The sequence below is a fragment of the Drosophila teissieri genome, chromosome 3R (genome assembly GCF_016746235.2).
Source record: "Drosophila teissieri strain GT53w chromosome 3R, Prin_Dtei_1.1, whole genome shotgun sequence".
Taxonomy (NCBI): Eukaryota; Metazoa; Arthropoda; class Insecta; order Diptera; family Drosophilidae; genus Drosophila; species Drosophila teissieri.
The window spans coordinates 9,608,321-9,628,374 of record NC_053032.1 but is presented as its reverse complement, the minus strand read 5'-3'; the positions used below and the strand labels follow the sequence as shown (position 1 = coordinate 9,628,374).

Sequence of the window (20,054 nt, the reverse complement as noted above, 5' to 3'; positions counted from 1 at the left end):
TCCTGCTGCTTGAGCTGTGGCCCGGGATGCGAGATGCGTGGTTTATTAGCTGATCCCATCGCCGTGACAAGCTACTTTTGACACGCCCACTGCCGAAACAACAAATACAGGAAGTCTTAGGCGGTAATTTACTTTTCAGCGCTTTGCAGGCAAATTATGCAAGACTTTCGCCCACTCCGCCACTTTCCCCAGCGTCTTAACTCTGCTCCGCCGGATGGAGCATCCGCATCCGCATTCGCATCCGCATCCGCTTTTCCCTTGGCTGCTGACTTATGGTGGCAGCTTAAAGTTTCCCCACTTTTTTCGTGTTCGGGGAGAGCATTAGAAGTTTTCAAGTGCCTCGCGGATTCTTTGGCTTTGCAGGGCGGCGGAAGTTCCTATGAAAATTGATAAAACAAGTTTATTGTAAGGCGCACCTTTGTGATTAGCACTTATGGTAGATAAGCTAAGGGGTTTGATTTGATTTAGTGGTTACACTTGGTGATTTACCACGCAATCTCAATGAAAAAAATACCTTCTACATTTATTGTTATACGTCATGTTGCAATTATCCTGCATTTCAAAAGTCTGTTAAGCCCTAATCTCGTATTTTAAATAAAATACAAAATGATTTACTGTATTTGCTCAAGTGCACTTGTGGAACCCCCGTCCAAGGTGTTTTTAAAAGCCCCCACCAACTAACTGTTCCACCACAAGCTCAAACTGCTTAACCTTCGGAGCTCTGAAGTATCACGCAGTTGCCGGCAATTCATGGCCATCAAAATCTATTGGGGGCAAACTTGGAATCTGTTCCCTGCTCCGTGGTACAACTGAAGTTTTAACCCCCGAAAAACGCCACCTGGAAAATGCCACCCCCCCCCTTTGTCACCTTTGGCAGTCGAACTCATAATCGGGACACGTGCTGGCTTCGTTATTTCTCTCTTATTCTTGGCTGACTTTCATTTGCGGAACTTTCGTCCTTCCCCGTCGTTTCAAATTGTCAAAGTTTTTTCTTCAGCTTTTTTGGCCGGTTGGTGGGGGCTAACTACTTTGCCGCTTTTATGGATGCTCTTTATTTAGTCAATGACTTTGACGTCGACAACTTTAATCGAAAGCAATCTGGAGGAGAGGCCATGAGGTGAGGTGTGCGCACGCGTTCGCTTAATGCCGCGTAAATTGTTTCGCAGCCAAAGTTTGCACATTTCGCGTTATCCGCCATTTACATATTAACCCGAAACCCAGAAGCCCAGAAGCCCAGAAGCCCGAAACCCAGGAGCCCGAAACCCGAGACCCGAGACCCAAGGCTCAAAAGCCCAAAAACCCAGGGATCCCCGGGCTCCCAGGAGGAGGGCTGCCGTCCAAAAATAGTTTTCAATTAGTGTGTTTCGGGGCGCCTCTGACTGAGCAGGGGCTTCGGATTGTATTTTCCCGGGGGGTGAGGTTGCAAATGCCGGGAGTTGTACTTAAGTTTATTTGGACAAACTTTGTGCCGAGCTCAGCGAAATTATGCGCATTTTTATCGCTCGCCGGCATTTTGTTCATGTTTATGTTTGTTTATCTCCGGCCAAAAGTTATTGGCCAAATGAAACCGCAAACTTGTTATTGTATCAGAGTATCCATCTTTACTTGGCAATTTAAAGCGATATTCGGCGATCACTGACAGCCCGCCTTAGACTTCCCCCCCCCACATAAATCATGGTCATATTTTTTATTTTATTGCGCCTTTTGTACCTTGCGCAGCCAACATATTGTGCATAAATCTTTAATATTAAGTAAACACACACATTGCCGTCCAAATTTAAATTTATCGCCTGCTGCGCATTAGTTGTACTAGAAAAGAAAAAGGATGCCAGAATGGCACGAGCTGGAGCAGGACACAATGTTGGGAGCTTAGCTTGGGAGCTCTGGATGAAATAGGACTAAAAGTTAAATGGAAATCTATGGCTTTGTGGCTTACCGGGGAATGGAAAAGGAATGCGGCAAAGGGGTTTAGGCCTTGGGAAAATGAAATGTTATAAGCTGCAGGTAAATGTATGCAGCCAAAGGAGATTTTTTGTAAAACGAAACGAAACTCAAATAGAAGAAATCCGAGAACCGAGGCTTAAAAACTAATATCTCAAAAAGGCAAGTGTAACAAAAGAGGAAAAGGGAATGGAAGTGGTTGCAAATGCTGAGTTACCTTGTTAACTTAGATGAAAAGTTGACACTCGAGCGTGGAAAATCAGTCAGAAATGCCAAAGCAGCCAACGCAATTGGCCTTGTTAGCAGATGGCAACTCAAGAACCCCGCGCGCAACTGTACCTCAGTCCTTTTCCCCCTAAACTTTCCTTTCTTCAGATCCTTCAACTTCTTCCACTTATTTGACGCTTTTCAAAACCTCTCACATATCCACAACAATCAACTCCGATTCCTGGCGTTCAGAGGGCCCGCATTTCGAGGCTAAATGTCGAAAACTTTCATATTCACCTCCCGGTGTCCCGCCATTAACTTTGTCCCAAAAATCCGGTGAGAAGTTATGGTGAACAGCAGAAAATCACTGCAGATACAGTCGGAAAAATTATAGCAATTCGATGGCAACGCATAATAAAATAGTGTTAGGTGTAAGAAATGTTTGACAAAACCCAAGCAAAAGAGGAAAAATAGGAATTTAAATGAGACTTGTTAGATAATTAAATATTTATTAATTTATATTTTAGACCTTAAACGAATTAATGTGAAGACCTAAATGACCAAAGACGAATGTAAACTGACTTTCTAAACTAGTGCATAAAGCGGTATTAATTCATTTTAAAAGCTCAGTTTCAGATAAATATTTTGCACATTACATTGAGTTTGAGTCAAAACATATTAACGCGTAAATGAATTATAGCCAGGATTATTTTCGATGTCTAGGTGGATAATTCGATATTAATTTGTATCAATTTGCAGCCTTTAAACTGTACACACATATTACGTTACCGTAAGTAAAGTTACTTAAAATAATCCCGTCTCCCTTTAAATATGAAGAAACAACATGCGGAGGACAGATAAATCTGCTTCAGTGTAAAATGCGCACTTCCTTGATTAGGAAAAACGCCAGGTAATCGTCTGCGGGCGCCGCCACAAAAGCTTGGATGGATATGGATGGTTGAGTAGGCGGTGTGGCAGGGGGAAATGGTGGGAGTGCCGCAGCCGTACACGGTGGAAATCAAATAAATAAAATAAACCACAAGATGACGTCGTCGCCATGACAATGCCCCGGCTGGCTGGCCTGGCCAAAAAGCTGTGGAGTCGTGGGGCGGGCGGTGTGTCTGTTGTTTATTCGATAAAACTATGGAAGGCAAGCGGCGCTTGGCCATCGAAACGAGCACAAGGAAGTCAGCCCAGCCAGCGAGTCAGCCAGTTTTTCAGTAACTGGCAAGCGTTCGAGCTGAGCGGGCTAAGCCGGGCCCAAAGTAACAAGAACAACAACAGCAACGTGGGCGCAGAGAGTTCAGTGAGTGGGCGGTATGAGTTGTGGCTGTTGCACCCACCCACTCTCTTGAAGGAAAATAGCTTTTCCACCAGCACCACCAACACCACCAGCACCACCAACAGTGTTTACGTGTGTGGCCCTGTGTGTGCGGTTGTTATTATTGATGGCTTCACTTTAACTTGCAGCTGGCTGCGGGAGCTTCATTAAGTGAGAGTTCGCTGCTGGATTCGTTGGCTTTGTTTGGACGTTGGCAACATCGTCGCCGTTATGGATTCACCTACACCGCCAATTGTCATCGAAGATTCAAACGGATCAGCAATGGACGCCTGTTTCACGGCATTCGACAAGGATGGGTGAGTTGGTAGAAGCAGCGAGTGTGGCGAAATCCTAGGGATTTCGCACTAATTGTATTACGTGCACCAGCAAATAATCGACAATTTATAAATTAATCCTGTAATTATATAATCTCGAATCGGAACGCAGGCCAATTGTTTTTTTAACACTTCTTTTCAAAATTATATAATTACTTTTTTAATTGTATATGGGCTTGCTAAACACTGTTACCACAAGCCACAAAGTAGATTATTTGGCAAAACAAATAAACAAATAATAAAACTCTGCTGAAATATATGTTCAAAGCATATTCACGGTCGTTTGAAACAAATAAACAACCATTAAAATATTTCAGTTCCCGACCGGCAAATGGAATATCAATTTATTTTATAACAGACTGTCCAACGTAAAATGACGTACATTAATTTTAATTGACATTTTGAGCCATTTTATATGGGACATTTTTAGAGTGAATCAATAAATGCAAATGGCACGAATAAAGTGTGCATGGTTTTAAAACGCTTTGCCAGACACTGCGATTTTTATTTCATCAATTAACAAATTTGAATAATAGAGCGAATTGTCTGATGCCGAGTGCCTTAAAATTAGTGAACATTTAAGTGAATAAATAGCTTAACGGAAAATAATGAAAATAAATATATATTATATATTGTACGATTCTTTTTTGGAAGGTGTGTTAACAAACTTTAAAGTCATACTTTTGTTTTGGTTTATCTATGACTACGAACATAATTGCATAAACTTTTCAAGCACATTTATGTCAAACCCAATTGGTAATTTGCTTCGCTAATGCTCTTATATTTCCTCATACTCTTGCAACTCCTTCATTTTTCTAACATGAGTTTTCCCGACTTTCTACCCTTTTTCCCAGTGATGACCGCCTGAGTCTGGCCGAGTTTTCGATAATCTGTCGAGCTCTGTTCCGCAACGACAAGGGGCACATCTATGATGTGCCCCCCGAGCGCCTTGAACAGATATTCGCCGTCTTCGATACGAATGGCGACGGCTTCATCGACCGGGAGGAGTTTAAATTCTGTTGGAACCAGTGGATAAAAACGGTGAGCCAGAGTCAAGAGAGTTTCGCACATCCTCGGTGCTTTTTCTCGCACTATTTATGAATTCTTGTTTTGCGGTTAACGTTTTGCGTTATTCAGTGATTCTCATCCGGGGACTCGTAAAATCATAAAAAATGTGATAATAAAATATTTGTCAACATGTATCCCACCACCAGCACGACACACACACATGAGGCTAAAATTTGCAATCAAAGTGGCCGACTACTCGGATTGTGTGTGTAATTCAATCCTGATCAGTCCTTGGGACTGCAAGGAGTTCCGGCGGGGTGGATTTTTCGGGGGATTCGGGTGCTTGGGCAGTGGTAAAATGTCGCTTACAGCGAATGTCACACGTCACGGGTCTCCCAGGGATGCTTTCATCATCATTTCCATTCCGCATTTCGTATTTCGCGTACCATCTCCATCTCCATTGCCATTTCCATTGCCATTCCCATTGCCATTCCCATTCCCATATCCATTCCATCATCATCATCATTGTGCTGGCCTGTCACAAAGAAGAAGCAGCAGGCGGCGGCATATGCAAATGTGATAATCCGATGCCGGGACTGCCTCACACAGACACACACGCACACACACTTAGAGCACACAGACACGCACACACGCTCACACTCACACACACTGGCACAGTGGCCAGACACCGCACGTAAAGAGATAAAAACGCGTGACAAATAAAATGCCACAGAAAACGGGGAACTGGAAGTTGGGAATTATGGACGAAGTTGCATTCAAGTCCTCTGCGTCTTCCGCCCCAGCATATTAAAATAGAAATGGGCAGAAAAAATTTCAAATAATTTTATTGTTGTAGTCTATGACTTTTGCACATCTCCATCTGCATCACAACTTTGTTTGCCACAGTCTCTGCCATAAAATTGCGTACGTGATGGTACCAATTTGCAAAGACTTCTTTATTTATTGCACCCGGCTTTAAGCTACTTGAAGCTCGGCGGTTTTGGATTTTGTTCTTTTCCTCGAGTGGAAATCAAAGACGAGACATTTTCTGTAATGTTTAGCCTATTTATAAAAGAACCTTAATAAAATCCTCTATAAAACTAAATAGGTGAAATCGTGTTTTTTCGTTGTTTGGGCAAAAGCCTTTATTTGATTCTTCGTTTAATTGTGTTACCTGTATCATTACTGCATTTAACAGCTCTTAGATTTCGACAAAGATCAGAAGTATGTTTTAATGGTTTTCGTTTCAGTAAAAAGTAAAGTTTATCAAGAGTTTGGATACATTTTTTAGTAGACTGAGCTCCTTAATAAAATCCTCTATAAAACTAAATAGGTGAAATCGTGTTTTTTCGTTGTTTGGGCAAAAGCCTTTATTTGATTCTTCGTTTAATCGTGTTTCCTGTATCATTACTGCATTTAACAGCTCTTAGATTTCGACAAAGATCAGAAGTATGTTTTAATGGTTTTCGTTTCAGTAAAAAGTAAAGTTTATCCAGAGTTTGGATACATTTTTTAGTAGACTGAGCTCCATTGAGTTATCAGCTTAAATAGTCTTTGGCATTTAAAGTGGTCTTGTAGAGTATGATGGATAAAATTCTTTATAAAAGTAAATGGAAGAAAACGAGTTTTTTCGTTGTTTGGGTAAAAGTCTTTATTAGATTCTTGGTTGAATCCTGTTTCATTACTGCATTTAACAGTACTCTTCGATTTCGACAGAGATTATAAGTATGTTTTAATGGTTTTCGTTTCAGTGAAAAGTAAAGTTTATTCAGAGTTTACATTTACATTTTATACATTTATATATATACTTTTTTTAGTAGACTGAGCTACATTTTGTTATCAGCTTAAATAGTCTTTGGCATTTAAAGTGGTCTTTTAGAGTATGATGGACAGAGAGAAAACGTAAAAATCCAGTAATTGCCTGGAACTGCTTTAGTACTTACATTTTTCGCTATGTTCAAAGTTTGGCCATCCTTTTCTCGGTGTTCTTGCCGTCAGAAAAACTTTTAATGATGAGTTTCCACCTGATATGCAGAATACCTTTAAGCTGCTTTTAGTTTTTAATTTCACTATGTTGTGGGGCAGGACTTAAGAACTGTTGCTAAAGACTTCCTGCCATTTGTAAATGGTTAAAAGGTGTTCAGGACAGAGACTTTCGCTTTATTCCGTTTTAATCCTGTATCATTTCACCATTTATATTAAGTCTATTTGAAAGCTTTATGCTATGTGATGGTAAACCAGCAGAGTGTTTTTTTTGTCCACCTACCACACGGAGGCATCAACTTTGATGACCTCCTCTTAACATTCTACCAACAGGCACATCCCCATTACGTATACGCAGTGGTGGCAGCCGATGTGTTGCCGTTGCCTGTTGAGTCCTGCCCTCCATTGTCACGCGACAAATTATTTTGGAGCGAGGAAAAGAATAATCATTTTATTTTTGATACGCCATTTAGCCCCGCCCACAGGGACCGCCCCTTCCGCCGGCGCACACCAAATTGTGTAATATTGTATAAAAAATTTATTAACGTATAAAAAGCAGAGCGTATGAAATCTTCCGGCAGCTGATATTGTAATAACGGCAACACTTAAAAAAATGACAGCCCCTAACGAAACCCTACTTACGCATTCGCAGTTTTTGCACGAAGAATGAAATAAAGTCGAGTGGAAGGGGGATCCCATGGGGGGATTCAGCAGAAAAAACAAAAAAAAAACAAAAAAACGACAGAAAAATACCGCCCCATAAAATTGACTTTTGTTTGTATTTCCGCATGAATTGCATGAATGGTAATTTTGCAGTTTAATGTTTGTGTGAAGGGCGGGGGCATGGGCAAAAATCAGAAAGAGAAACGCAGCGCCTAAAAAAAGGAAAAACAACAGACAAGCCGAAAAATTTGCATAATAAACAAATCAACTGATGGAAGGAGGAGGATTCCGGATTAGCTTAGAATTATGAGGATGAAACTTTGGCACACACACAGACGCAAATTAAATAAACGCATAAATAGAACATTAACGCCATAAATCATTTGCATCGGTCGCTAAATATTTTGCGGCTCCTGCGGCTGTCTGTTTATAAATACGCTCGAACATTTACGAGTATACGTACATATGTATGTATATCGGTGTGGATGGGATTGCACATTGAAATCGATTGAAGTTGCGGAAACGGAAATGGAAATGAAAGCAAATTTATGGAAATAATACGACCGTGGGTCCATCGAATGATTGCGCGTGTCCAGAATTCATTTGAATGTGAAAGGTAGTCGCCGACTGCCTGCCCGTCCATTATTTACCCCAATTTTGATTTACAAGCATAATTCAATATGAGGCGCGCTTTCGTTTTGATGTTTTTATTGTGTTTGCATTTGCCCGAAAGTGCGTAATTTATGTGCCTAAATGTGCAGAAAATGTTTTTTAACCAACTGCACAGAGTTCGGTTTTCCGTGTTCCATGTTCCATGTGGAAAGCGCCTCGAGCGTGAAAAGCTGCGGCTTTCTCGTTTCTGGGAGCGGATCCGTGTTTTTGACGAGGGACAAAACCTTGAGGTGAAGTTTCAGTTTTCGGGTTTCTTGGGTCCCTTTGCTTAAAATACTAATTGACAAAGGTGAAAGGACATATACAACACAGCGTTTTCCTGATAAGCTCGCTGGCCTGGCACTTTATTTAATGCGAATCTATTCCTTTTGTTTGGGCCTCCCTTTGACATTTTCGGCCCTCTCAATTGACTGCGAGATGCCTTCTTTTCAGGTACAAGTACATACCATTTTTTCATTTCGGGCTCCTTTGTTCGTAAATATTTCATTTCTTTAAACTGCTCTTATTTCCCGTATAATAAATTTATGGCCGCCTCACCTGTTCGTTTGCTCCTTTGTGGAAACACACACATACGCAGTAGAGAGTGGGCTGCTCTGTGGGCTGTGAGCTGTTCGCTGTGGGAGGTGGACGATGGGCGTGGTAGCCATATATCATACAAGGCATCATCATATAGTTCATTGAACCCCCTGGCCATAAAGCAACTCAAAAATCTTCAACAGCTTTAAGTGTCTTACAATGTCTACCGTTAATCTCGGCCCACACTTACAAACACACTTACAGCCCACACACACACACACGGGCAGCGACACAAAAGCAGACAGTGTCGCTTATAATGTCTTCATTTATGGCACAAAATGTGGGACATTTTTTTGTGCTCAGTTACGCACCAACACCGAAAAAGACACGGCGAGTGCTCAATATCTTGGCGGGCAGAAGAATTACAGTGAGTGCCAAAAGTCGCCTCACAACTTCCCTGCTCACCGAGCGGAAAATAATATCGTGCTATAAATTTTGCTCAGTTTTTCCTGTGCTTGCCCCGCTCGATTCCAAGCCCAATTTTTCCGAGCTTAATTTTTGCTAGTCGCTGGCTGCTGGATTTTCCCTTGGCGGCCTTGCGTTTCCACTGCTTCCACCGCCGACTGATGAAAGTTTAACGACCAAAGTTGACACGCTGCGGCGATTATTTAGAAAGTTAATGACTTATAACACACCCCCGAAAAAGTCACCGGAAATGAACAGCAGCGGAGGAGGAAATCAGAGGGAGCGAGGGAGTGAGGGAAAGATGACCAGAAGGAGCCAGATTCACTGATTTAGTGGCCAGTCTGAGAGTTGGTTTTAGTTGATTGGACTTTATTGAAAAATGAGTCGCCATTTCTTAAGCTCTTGAACAGAATCAACGAAAAAATACGATAAATTACAGGTTAACTAGGTTGTGGCTCGAATGTAAATTTGGAGAAAAAAGGACGAGGATCTGCACTTAGATTTCCTGTCAGTTGGGTTTGCGGGCACATTTTTCAGGTTCTGAGCACAGTTAAAGTATTAAGGCAATAAATCAACTAATATTCTTTGCATTGTTTTAATAACCCGATTTTTTTATAAGTAAATGGGAACTATTGAATATTGAATATATTGAATATTAATTGTCACAAAATTTCTTATTGGGTCACCGTCATTTCAGCCTATTTCCTTTTGAAAGCGTTTTTGTGTGATATCGTTGAGCAATGAAAAATGACTGCCGCATTTTCATTTCATTTTGGTATCAATGGTACCAATAAGCCGTAAGTCTAGAAAAAAGGGCACCACCCATTTCGACACAAAGTGCAAGTATATACTAGTTACTTCGCAGAAACCTTCCCAAACTTCAGCCTTAATCGAAATCGGCTCAGCAAAACAATTTCCCACCATCCATAAGTTCTGTCGGAACTCCAGCCACCTTTACCCGAAAAGCACCGTAAGTTCTGGGCGCTTATTTATAGTTAGTTTTCACTTCTTTTGGCGGCTGAACCTCCCAAGTCCCACCTCGCACCTCCCACCTCCCACCTTCGAGTCCCCAGCCCGGCTGTCTGGCAGCCGCATAAATTGTATAATGTAATTTTCCAGCAACTGTCAGCCCCAGCCCTGTTCAGCCCACAAGTCCACAAAACTGTCAGGACGATGAGGACTGTCTGCCTATGCGAAATATATTTGTGTATATATCTGTCCTATATATACATACATATGTATTCATACACGGATGTACGTATGTACGTTTGGGAGTCTCCGGCGACTGGCAGCCACCAACTTATGCAACAATTTCGGAGCGGAAATTGCTTTAGCACCTGCCTCCGCCGCCCCTCCCCCAGAAGGTGTACATTTTGGGGATATGTATGTGTTATACCAAATATACGAGTATGTGTGGGTGGCAAGTCTGCCATGTGGGTGTGTCTGGTCTGGCTTCGGCACGTTCGCCTTTTTGGCACATACTTCAATAGCAAGTTGAATTCCATTCGATTCGATTCGATTCGATTCGTGGCTCTCGTCTCGTCGTCACTCGTTTAGCTTGGCAACTTTTTTGGCTCAAAACCCATAGACACACGAACACTTTGACAGTTTGTCTGCCTGAATGAATTGAAGTTGGCCTGGGCGCCCGATTTGGGATTGGTGGCTCCCGGTAACCCCAAAAAACGTCGACGCTTTGGGTTTTACGGATTTTGAAATTTATTTGCCACCGAAATCGAGTCGAACCGAAGGAAGAAAGTTTTCCCTGAGCAAAAGTGTGTGTGGATCTGACAAAGTTATTCCTATAACTTGTTCCCTTTGTTCGGGTTAAAGTGTAATTTGAATTTAAGATTTGCTGTGGTTACCGAAAGGTGCCAAGAATTTTCAGCTTCCCCAAAAAACCAACCTGTGGTTGGGCCCTACCATCTAGCCTTCCATAATTAATTTAAGTGTAGCATGTTTGTGGAAGGGGCAGTGCGGCAGCCTCATTCATCAGAGATTCATAGTTTTAACTTTAAATTAAGATGCCGATTTCCGGGCGGCTATGCCATAACAAAGGCCCAGAGGTTACTTGTTTATATTGGCCAGCAGTTGAGGATGGGCAGCGTGTTAATTTGCCAACTTTTGCAGCAGCCGGACGATGATGGGCGATGATGACGGAGCTGGATCTTGGGTAGCATCTGTGCCCGATGGCTCGTAATTGGAAGCCTGCCCCTGATTTCTTGAGGTGAGCGAAGAGCAACTTGATGTGCAAATTGCGGCAGACAGCGGGGATGCCATCTCCGTCTCCGTCTCCATCTCCATCTCCATCCCCTTTGTACAGAGCCTTTTGTGGCTTTGGCCGTGTTTGCCCCCAGTTATTAACTTGGCTCAGCTTCCTGGCTTGTCTAATGTGTCTGGCTTAATTGTTTGGAGTTGAGTTTTGAGTGAGAAAGGGTTAGCTTTGATTTGTAGTTGCATTAAACAAGGACCAAGTAGCCTACGGACTGCTTAAGTTTGATGTAAGGTATCGCGTACAACGTGTCGTATGAGCAACCAATCTTGCCGAGAACATTTTCTCAGCAGGAGTCACTGTCATATTAGCAGCAGATTCTGTCGCTGCTCCTATCTCTGGCATTTAATCTTCCCAGGCATTCCCTGAACCCAAATTACCCAACACTTCCTTTCACTTAGACACTCGGCTTCCAACCGACACACACGAACTTGGCTAAATTGATACATTAACTACCTTGATCCGGCTATTATCTGGCTGCAGCCCCCCTGCCCCCTGCCCACTGCTCCCCTACTACCCTGCTACCCTGCTGGAAACTATTCTCAAAATGTTGAGAATGTTCGCCATGTAAATGTAAATCACTTCCTCTCGACTGTGGGCTCCATTCTACAGCCTGGCGTCTCCTATCTTCTGTCTCCTTTCTCCGCTCTTGGCATCCAAAGTGGTTGCATCCCAGTGGCAAGTGCGACTGCCAACATGGTGATAAATCATCAACTGCTTAAGCGCTGTCTCCCCGCTGCCCAGAACTCCTTGGTTCACCTGCTTGTGGATCCTTGCAGCTGCAGCTCACGTTCCAGCGCTTTAAGGCATTTAGCTGGATGACATATTTTAAATGCCCTGCCAGCCCAAACAACACAAATCAAAAGGAGCTGGAGGAGGTGGAGTAGCTGGAGAAGCTAGAGAAGCTGGAGCAGCAGGACGACAACAAGCCGGAGCCGGAGCAGGAGCAGCAGCAGCAGCAGCAGGAGCTGGAGCGGGAGCTGCAACTGCGTCTGTGTTTGCGCATAGATCATAATCATTCATAATCAGCGTGCACATAAATAACAAATTAAAAGCGCTTCACTAATTTTAAATATGCTCGAACATAATCAGCTTACAGTGAGCCACGAGGATGCGACAGGGGACGAGGATGAGCGGCAGCAGGAGCAGCAGCGCAGGATTCAGATGGGAAGGGGATGAGGATGGAATGAGGATGGGGCTGTTGATGATGCTTTCGACACTGTTGATGATGCCGCTGCTCCTGCTGCCAGTCAAGATAGCAATGACAACCTAACGAGCTGCTCCCTGTGTGTCTGTGTTTGCCAAAGTCTGCGCGTGAGTTTGTGCGAGAAATTTAGATGCTCTTCAAAAAATAAAAAATAAATATAATGAATGGCGCACAACGTTTGGCCCCAACTTTAAATGGGTCAAATTCAATTGAATCATCACAAAAATCAATGTTTTTTTGGTTGGGAGCAACAAGTATTTGCATTTATAACGGACAAGTGTATAATCAATAAAGCGAATTATCTATCAAATCAAAGCTAATACCATTTTACATCAATTTTAAAGTACAGGCAGCTGTAAATGTTAATATAAAACCAATAGAGTACAAAATAAATTTAATATTTTAAAATTGTTTAACAAAATATTTTCAATCATTTTGCTGTTATTTCAGAACAAATCATGCAATCATAAAATAGATATTTTTCTTTAATATCTAATGTCCTATAATTGCCCTACCTAGTTTATTTTATATTAAAAGCGTATCCACAATTTCGTATATCTGGAAATGATTCTTCTAGATTTCTATTTTTATTCCCTTATTTTTTGACTGGCTTTTACTTCATTTAAAACGCATTTATAACGCCGGTCGGCAAAAAAGAAACTCATCAGTCGACGGAGAGCACACACACGCACACACAAAGAGTCCGATACACACGCACACGCTAATGCAGAGCTCATATATGTATACAAATTTTCTTTTTAGCTTTTCATGTTTGTGCTCCGGGTACTCTGGGTCCGCCCAGAAACGAGACGGCCCCCTTACCTCGCCTCTCCTTTCACCTTCCACCTTCCACCCCGTACCGCCTTTGTGGCGCCTGCTTCACTTACTTTGCCCATACAATTTTTCTTACAATTTTCTTTCATTTTTCCGTTGTCCCTGCTCCTGTTTTCCTTTTTTCGTGGCTGCTCATGTTTCCCGCTGTAACATTTTCGTGATACTCACCATCTCTCGTTTTTTTCTCCTCTTCTCTGGCAGATTGTGCGACCGGTGAACGCGTTCCTCATTGTTGATGTACAAAATGATTTTATAAGTGGTTCCTTGGATATAAGTAATTGCAGTGCACAGCAGCAAGGACACGAGGTGAGCTCCGGAGTCACAAATGGTTGGGGGTGGCCGGGGTTTTCGGGTGGTTAATGTGGCAGCTACCTGGCCAGCAGCTAAGCCCGGACAGGTGCGGTAAGCGGTGACGACGGAAGGACATAAAAAAGTAAAGCGTAACAAGAAATGAAAATGAAGGGCCCGGCCCGGGCCGGGTTCGAGCCAAAGTCATTGCCGCTCCAGATGATGGGGATAAGCTGGTCCTGGGGGGTTGGGCGCTCTGCATGTCAGACCTCAATACCAGATACTTTCAGGGATAAGAAGCGAGACGAGGAGAGAGACAGCTAGAGAGAGAGAGAGAGAGAGAGAGAGAGAGAGAAAGAGTGGGGGAGTGCAGAGGCGGAAGCGGATATGCTTTACTTAAGTCGCTTCCGCGCTGCGACACACGCCGGAAGTCGTCGGGATCTCTCGTTCCTGCTCGCTCTCGCATTCACTGCCCCGCAATGCCACTCCAACGCCCACTCCATTTCCATTTCCATCTGGCAACTGACATGGCTCTGTGGCTGGTACATGAAAATTTGTCAAAATTAATAACACGCACTTCCGTCTCGTCGCTTTATGGACTCCGCCCGGCTCTCAAGTTGACTTTGTGTGGAAAGTGCCACCGATTCCCAACCAGCTTCTTATCCCAACTTCACCTTCACTGCAGATACTGGAGCCCATCAACAAGCTGCTGGATACGGTGGACTTTGATGCCGTATTCTACTCATTGGACTGGCATCCCAGCGATCACGTTTCATTTATTGATAATGTCAAAATGCGCCCCATGGACGAGTCCTCCTCGGTAAGACGTCGATGGTAATTGAACGGAAGTGTCGGACACTTAACAGACATCCGCTTTGTACACCTCCTCCCCCCTCTCTTTAGTTGGACTCGGATTCCGCCAAGGTGTTTGACACGGTCATTTTCGCAGGACCGCCGCCGATGAAGCAGCGCCTGTGGCCACGTCACTGTGTCCAGGACTCGTGGGGAGCCGAGCTGCACAAGGACCTTAAGGTGGTGGAGCACGGCATCAAGGTGTACAAGGGCACTAATCCCGAGGTGGACTCGTACTCGGTGTTCTGGGACAATAAGAAGCTATCGGACACCACTCTGAATGCCCAGCTGAAGATGAAGGGCGCCACGGATATCTATGTGTGCGGACTGGCCTATGACGTTTGTGTTGGCGCCACAGCCGTCGACGCTTTGTCCGCCGGATACAGGACCATCCTCATCGACGACTGCTGCCGGGGTACGGATGTCCACGACATCGAGCACACCAAGGAGAAGGTCAACACCAGCGATGGCGTTATAGTCCACACTAATCAGGTGAGCTCTTTCGCGGTGTCCACCGCGGAATCCACCGCTTTTCAAACCGATAGCTAACAATCATTATTTTCCCATTCATAATATTCATCTCTTTATTCTAGGTCAAGGCAATGGCCGAGGGTAGGGATCGCCGTCCTGAACTGGGCTACAAACTGGCCATGGAGCTAAAGAGCCCCGATTCGGTTCTTTCACAGCGCAATGGCTTCAGGCCCTCATACTAAATCCGAGAGGCAACTAAATCACGCTAGGCTTATTTTCATGGATATAAAAAGACAAAAGGCTTTTGTGTAGTCGACGGTTAGAGCGTTTCGATTAGATTAGTTTAGAACACCTGTGAAGTGCCTCTGCAGTTTGGCTAGCTTTTGCTAAAACATTCTAGAATTGGTAACATCTTTTTTAAGCCTGTTATCCATGTGGATTTTACATGACATTACAGTACTTACAACAATCGAAAGCGAAAAGTGCAAAGTTCTTGCCTACAGAGATAATGAGGTAAATAAAATGTTTACGTATTACCGAGCTCTCTCTATAACCCAAGCACCTTAAAATACAATTCCAAGAGCAATGAAGTACTAAGGGTTCTTAATGTTGTGCGCTGCACCTGTTTGAATTAAATTGATATTATATACAACCAACCAAAATATAAGTAGAACAAAATTATTTACTTTAAAACAAAATAGAACAACTGCTTCAGTGAGAAATATTGTATGTACTTAAAAATGTTGAAATAAAATGATGGAAGTGTTGATGTCAAATTGAAATGATAATACTCAACAAAGGGGCGAATAAAGTAATAACATAGCTTGAGTAAAGCTTGGTGTGACAATAGTAATAGTTCAAAAATTGCGTAAATATCATTTAGTAATTTATTTTTTATGGTGCGATTCACACGCTCCAGTTTGTCGAATATCTGTCAAATCAGTGTCCAATCGAAGCCATGTTCAGATCCATGGAAGCCATAGAAATACGGATTACTTATCCCCACTTTGTCCACTCGCCCTGACGAATGAATATATGCGTGTTTTCTTTAAGCGAATTTCAAGTTGAAAGGCAAAAACTTCAAAACAAACCGTATAAATGTCCTGGCCGAAAGTGTGGCACAGACTGTTAAACGTTTTTTCTCGCATGTGTTTTTCTGCTTTTATTTTCGAGCTCAGGAGCAGCATGAGGAAAACTGAAATAACACAATCCATGCAGCGTTTAAGGAAACTTTTCTGTTTTCTGTTTTCTGTTTTATGTGTCTGTGCTTTTTTCCTTGCCTGCCTTGCGCTGCCCGAGGTTTTTGTTTTTGACCAATTTTTGGTGTTTTTGTTAAAGGCAAAGAATGGGCTGGAGAAAGTTCTCGCCTGTTACTCTTCGAGCGGGCGACTAAAACCAACTTTAAATTTATTAACACCAGGCCACTAAGCAGAAGCAAAGTGGGCGTGGCACATTGTGTGCCCAGTGTAAAGTGCAAACTTTTTATTTTTCACATTTCAGCATATTTTTCCATTTGCCAAATGGGCGAGTCAGTGCGAGAGTCCGAGTCTGGCCAAGTTTTATGGTAAGTACTCCCCCCAGAATCCAGAATTTCGCCGACCCGTGTGGTTTTCCCTCCTAAGCACTGGCTTTTGGTCTTTTATTTGGATCGGGAACAGGGCCTCAAATCGTTTACCTTTTGTGGCGTCGTCTGCCGTAGACAATGAACTTTAGCTCCGGCTCCAGTTCCCAGATCTAGCAGAAGACTCAGAGCCCTACTGAAAAAAAGGCACACATATGTACATTTTCCATAAAATCACAAATTATAAGTTATAATTTTAGATTTCCGACTTGCTATCTTATAGAAGAATTCAAAAATATATTTTAAAATAAGAATGAAAGTCCCATAGTTTTGTAACATCATTTTTAAAATATTAGTTTCTTGTTCCTTTAAAGAACTCCAGCCAGATAAACGGAGTTAATGTTTGAGGGATATTCGTGGCGCTGAGTTAAAGGCCGAACCACCGTAATGTAATTTTTTCCCTGTGCACCAAACTTTTGTTGTCATGCCCTGTTGTTGAGGGAACTGTTGTAGCTGGCGGTGGCGATGGAAATGGAAATGGCTGTGGCGCTGGTGGCGGTGGCGATGGTGGTGGTGGTGGTGGTATGGTGTGGAGGTGGTAGCGGCATCTCTTGCGGTCATGCCTCTGAAATCCACACGCTGCCAGCTGTCAGCGGCACTGGAAAATGTTCCACTCACACAGCTGCACCACAGGCAGGCACACACGCATACTGACGCGAGGATGCGAGGATACGAGGATAGCAGGGGTAAAAAAAACCAAGAATCGCTGATGAAAATAGCTTGCAAGTGGTTTCTGTTTCTGTGTCTCTGGCTCTGGCTCTGGCTCTGACTCTGCCAGCCCTTTTGCCATGTAATGGTCTCTCGTTTTGCTTGTAAAACTTTTGGATTATTGTCAGGCACACATAGGCAGCAACTCACACACACACACACACACGCACACATACATGCACACGTGGGCTGGCCATTTGCCAAGAGGCCGGGACTTGGACCCGGACTGGGGACTTTGGACTAAGGACTGCGAACCACGGACAACGGACAACGGACTGAGGAATACGGACACGGACATGAGCGCTTCGTTCGCGTTTTGCTCTTAACAGCAAATTCTCGCATATTTTTCTCAACCGGTTCTCTTGCACTCTCACTCTACATATATAGCCATCCATCTATCCGGCGCTGCTGCTGCGTAGGCGTCGCCATTTTGTCCATGACCTGGAACTGCAAATTCAGCTGTGCGTGTGTGTGTGAGCCAAATGCAGATGAAGCCGGTAAACTCGAAAGCTGGAAGCTGGAGAGAATTCCCATCTGCCGTTCGCCGTTCGCCGTTCACCGTCTGCTGGCGACTGCTTGACTTGTAGCTTGTTCAGGGGCGCTAAGCTCGATGTTCGTGGCAGGAAAGGGGGCCTTAAACCACTATGTTGCGCCCCAGATCTTAATCGGTTCGACAGGGTTACCGCGGGAAAACAAACTGACAGCGACGTGCCCCAAGGAAAGCTGCCAAAAGAAGTAATGTCAAATATTATCCTAGAGCCAATATAGCCATTGCAATATAACATTCTAAAGAATATATGTATATATATATGTATATGTGGGAGGAGAAGCTTTTATAAATTATAACCCTGTATTCGATTTTTTTATATTTCTGTAGTAAACAATATTTAAGATTGTCGTGTCAAACTTACTTGCAAGTCGGAACAACAATTACTAAGCAGTTTGATTTATTTTTATTTTTTTATTATTGAAAGGTGCTTGTTTGGCAACCTTTGCTGCGGCGGATCGGCAAAGACTGTCTACCAGCTGGCAGTTAAGTAAATTATCGTTGTTTTTAGTCCCCAAATTGAGAAGCTGTCTTCACGAAAATGCAGCGCTCAGAACAACAAATTCAGCTGGCACAATAACTACAAAGGCGATAACAACTAAAACAACAAACAGCTGGCTTAACTGGCGGAGGCTGTCTGCGCCCATTTTCGGGGGCGGAGTGGCAAATTAGTTTTTCAGTTTGGGGCTGCCAGCGAAAACCTTATTGAAATTATAATTTATTTATTAGCGGCAGCAGCCGTCGGATGAAGGGAGTGGAGCCGTGAATAAACTGAAAATGTCAAACCAATTTGCTGCGGAAAATTTCGTTCGCTGATTAGATTGGATGCCATGGCCAAAAGTTTTAATTATGAATAAAAATGTTCGTGCACTCTTGGCTGGCGAAACGAGTTGTAATTAAATTTTTGCGCAGGTGAACGCAGTTGTTCCAGGGCGAACGGGGGAATATCTTATTGTTTTTGTTTGTGGGGCTTTCATAACTGATTTAGTGAGAAATATATTGGATCCGAAGGTGAAGTGAAGCCCAAGCTGCAGTTGAGCTGGGTGGCAAAAGTTTTAAGCGCCGTTGAACGGGTCGTATGCGCAATGTTCTTCCGCCTTTGGATGAAGGAGGGAAATGCATACAGGAAGTTGTTGCTCCCACTGCTCCTGCTGCCACGGCCACTTCTTCGTCATGTTAATTCTAATGCAGTCAAATGAGTTTGCCATGCTGGCTGACTGACTGAGATAGAAAGTTTTGAGCTCCGCATGTGCACTTGTGCAGGATGTGATTATGAGGTTTTCGCATTCCAGATATGTGTGTCACCCTCACTCTCACCCTCACCCTCACCCTCATAGTCATCCATCCCATCAGCAGTCCCCTTTTCTTGGCAAATGTGTGGCAATAAAATGCTTTACTGATTTGCAAAGTTTTGTCATTAAGCACACTTGCTGCCGCCGCCATCACTTTGCCCTGATTACAGTTTAGAATTTCACAAATATTTGCCAGCCAACGTTTCATCTTTCTGAATGTCCGTATTTCCGTATGTCTGTCTGTCAGTTTGGTTATTTAATTGTTGGCTGTTTGTTGGCTTACTTGATTATTTGCCACTCTCCATGCATGATAGCGTGTTAAAATTGATCGACAGATTTGTTGGCGAAACTCTAAAATGTATTTAATAATTCCGTTTTTTGAGTGGCACTAAAATCAATCAGTCAACAACTAATTTAACTAACAGTAACTAATGAAACCTTCAATTTGTTTCGGCTTTATATATATATATTTATTTATATATATAAGCTGCTCTGATCAGGACTCCAAAGCCAGTTGCCATAAAAACGAAACTCAAACTCCGAAAAATGTGCGTGTTTCTTTGGCAATCAGCCATTACTCGCGGCGAGTTGCGGATAAAAAATATAGCCGTGCTGGTCGGTCATAAATACCCTCTGCAATCGGTCCCTTGGGGCACATGCGTCGTATACGTGATATTTTTTAATTACATTCAAAACGCTTGTGCTGCGTGCGGAAAATTCGCTTTTAATTGCCCCAGCAACAAACGCTTGCGACTGCTGGCCCCAAAAGACGGGCCGAAAATTCAATTGGAAAGCGTACCCAATGCACAGGAACTGGAACCTAAAACTCTTACCCCACAACGCAGATGGAAAGT

The 20,054-nt window shown here is 43.2% G+C and overlaps 1 protein-coding gene across 4 annotated transcripts in view; it reads left to right on the top strand.

The window, feature by feature from the left end:
* Positions 1-15,789, top strand: part of LOC122620680 (nicotinamidase) — a 28,289-nt gene extending 12,500 nt beyond the window's left edge. The window contains exons 2-8 of one of the 4 annotated variants that reach the window (XM_043798269.1): positions 2,908-2,938; positions 3,619-3,786; positions 4,659-4,845; positions 13,623-13,727; positions 14,395-14,529; positions 14,613-15,053; positions 15,155-15,789. In XM_043798269.1, the coding sequence (XP_043654204.1) occupies positions 3,701-3,786; positions 4,659-4,845; positions 13,623-13,727; positions 14,395-14,529; positions 14,613-15,053; positions 15,155-15,274 (1,074 nt within the window). In that variant the 5' untranslated portion in view covers positions 2,908-2,938; positions 3,619-3,700 and the 3' untranslated portion in view covers positions 15,275-15,789. Of the gene's footprint in view, positions 1-2,907; positions 2,939-3,331; positions 3,455-3,618; positions 3,787-4,658; positions 4,846-13,622; positions 13,728-14,394; positions 14,530-14,612; positions 15,054-15,154 lie in introns of those variants that run through there. The other 3 variants (XM_043798270.1, XM_043798268.1, XM_043798271.1) reach the window with 3 other exon arrangements.
* The last annotated feature ends 4,265 nt before the right edge of the window (positions 15,790-20,054 follow it).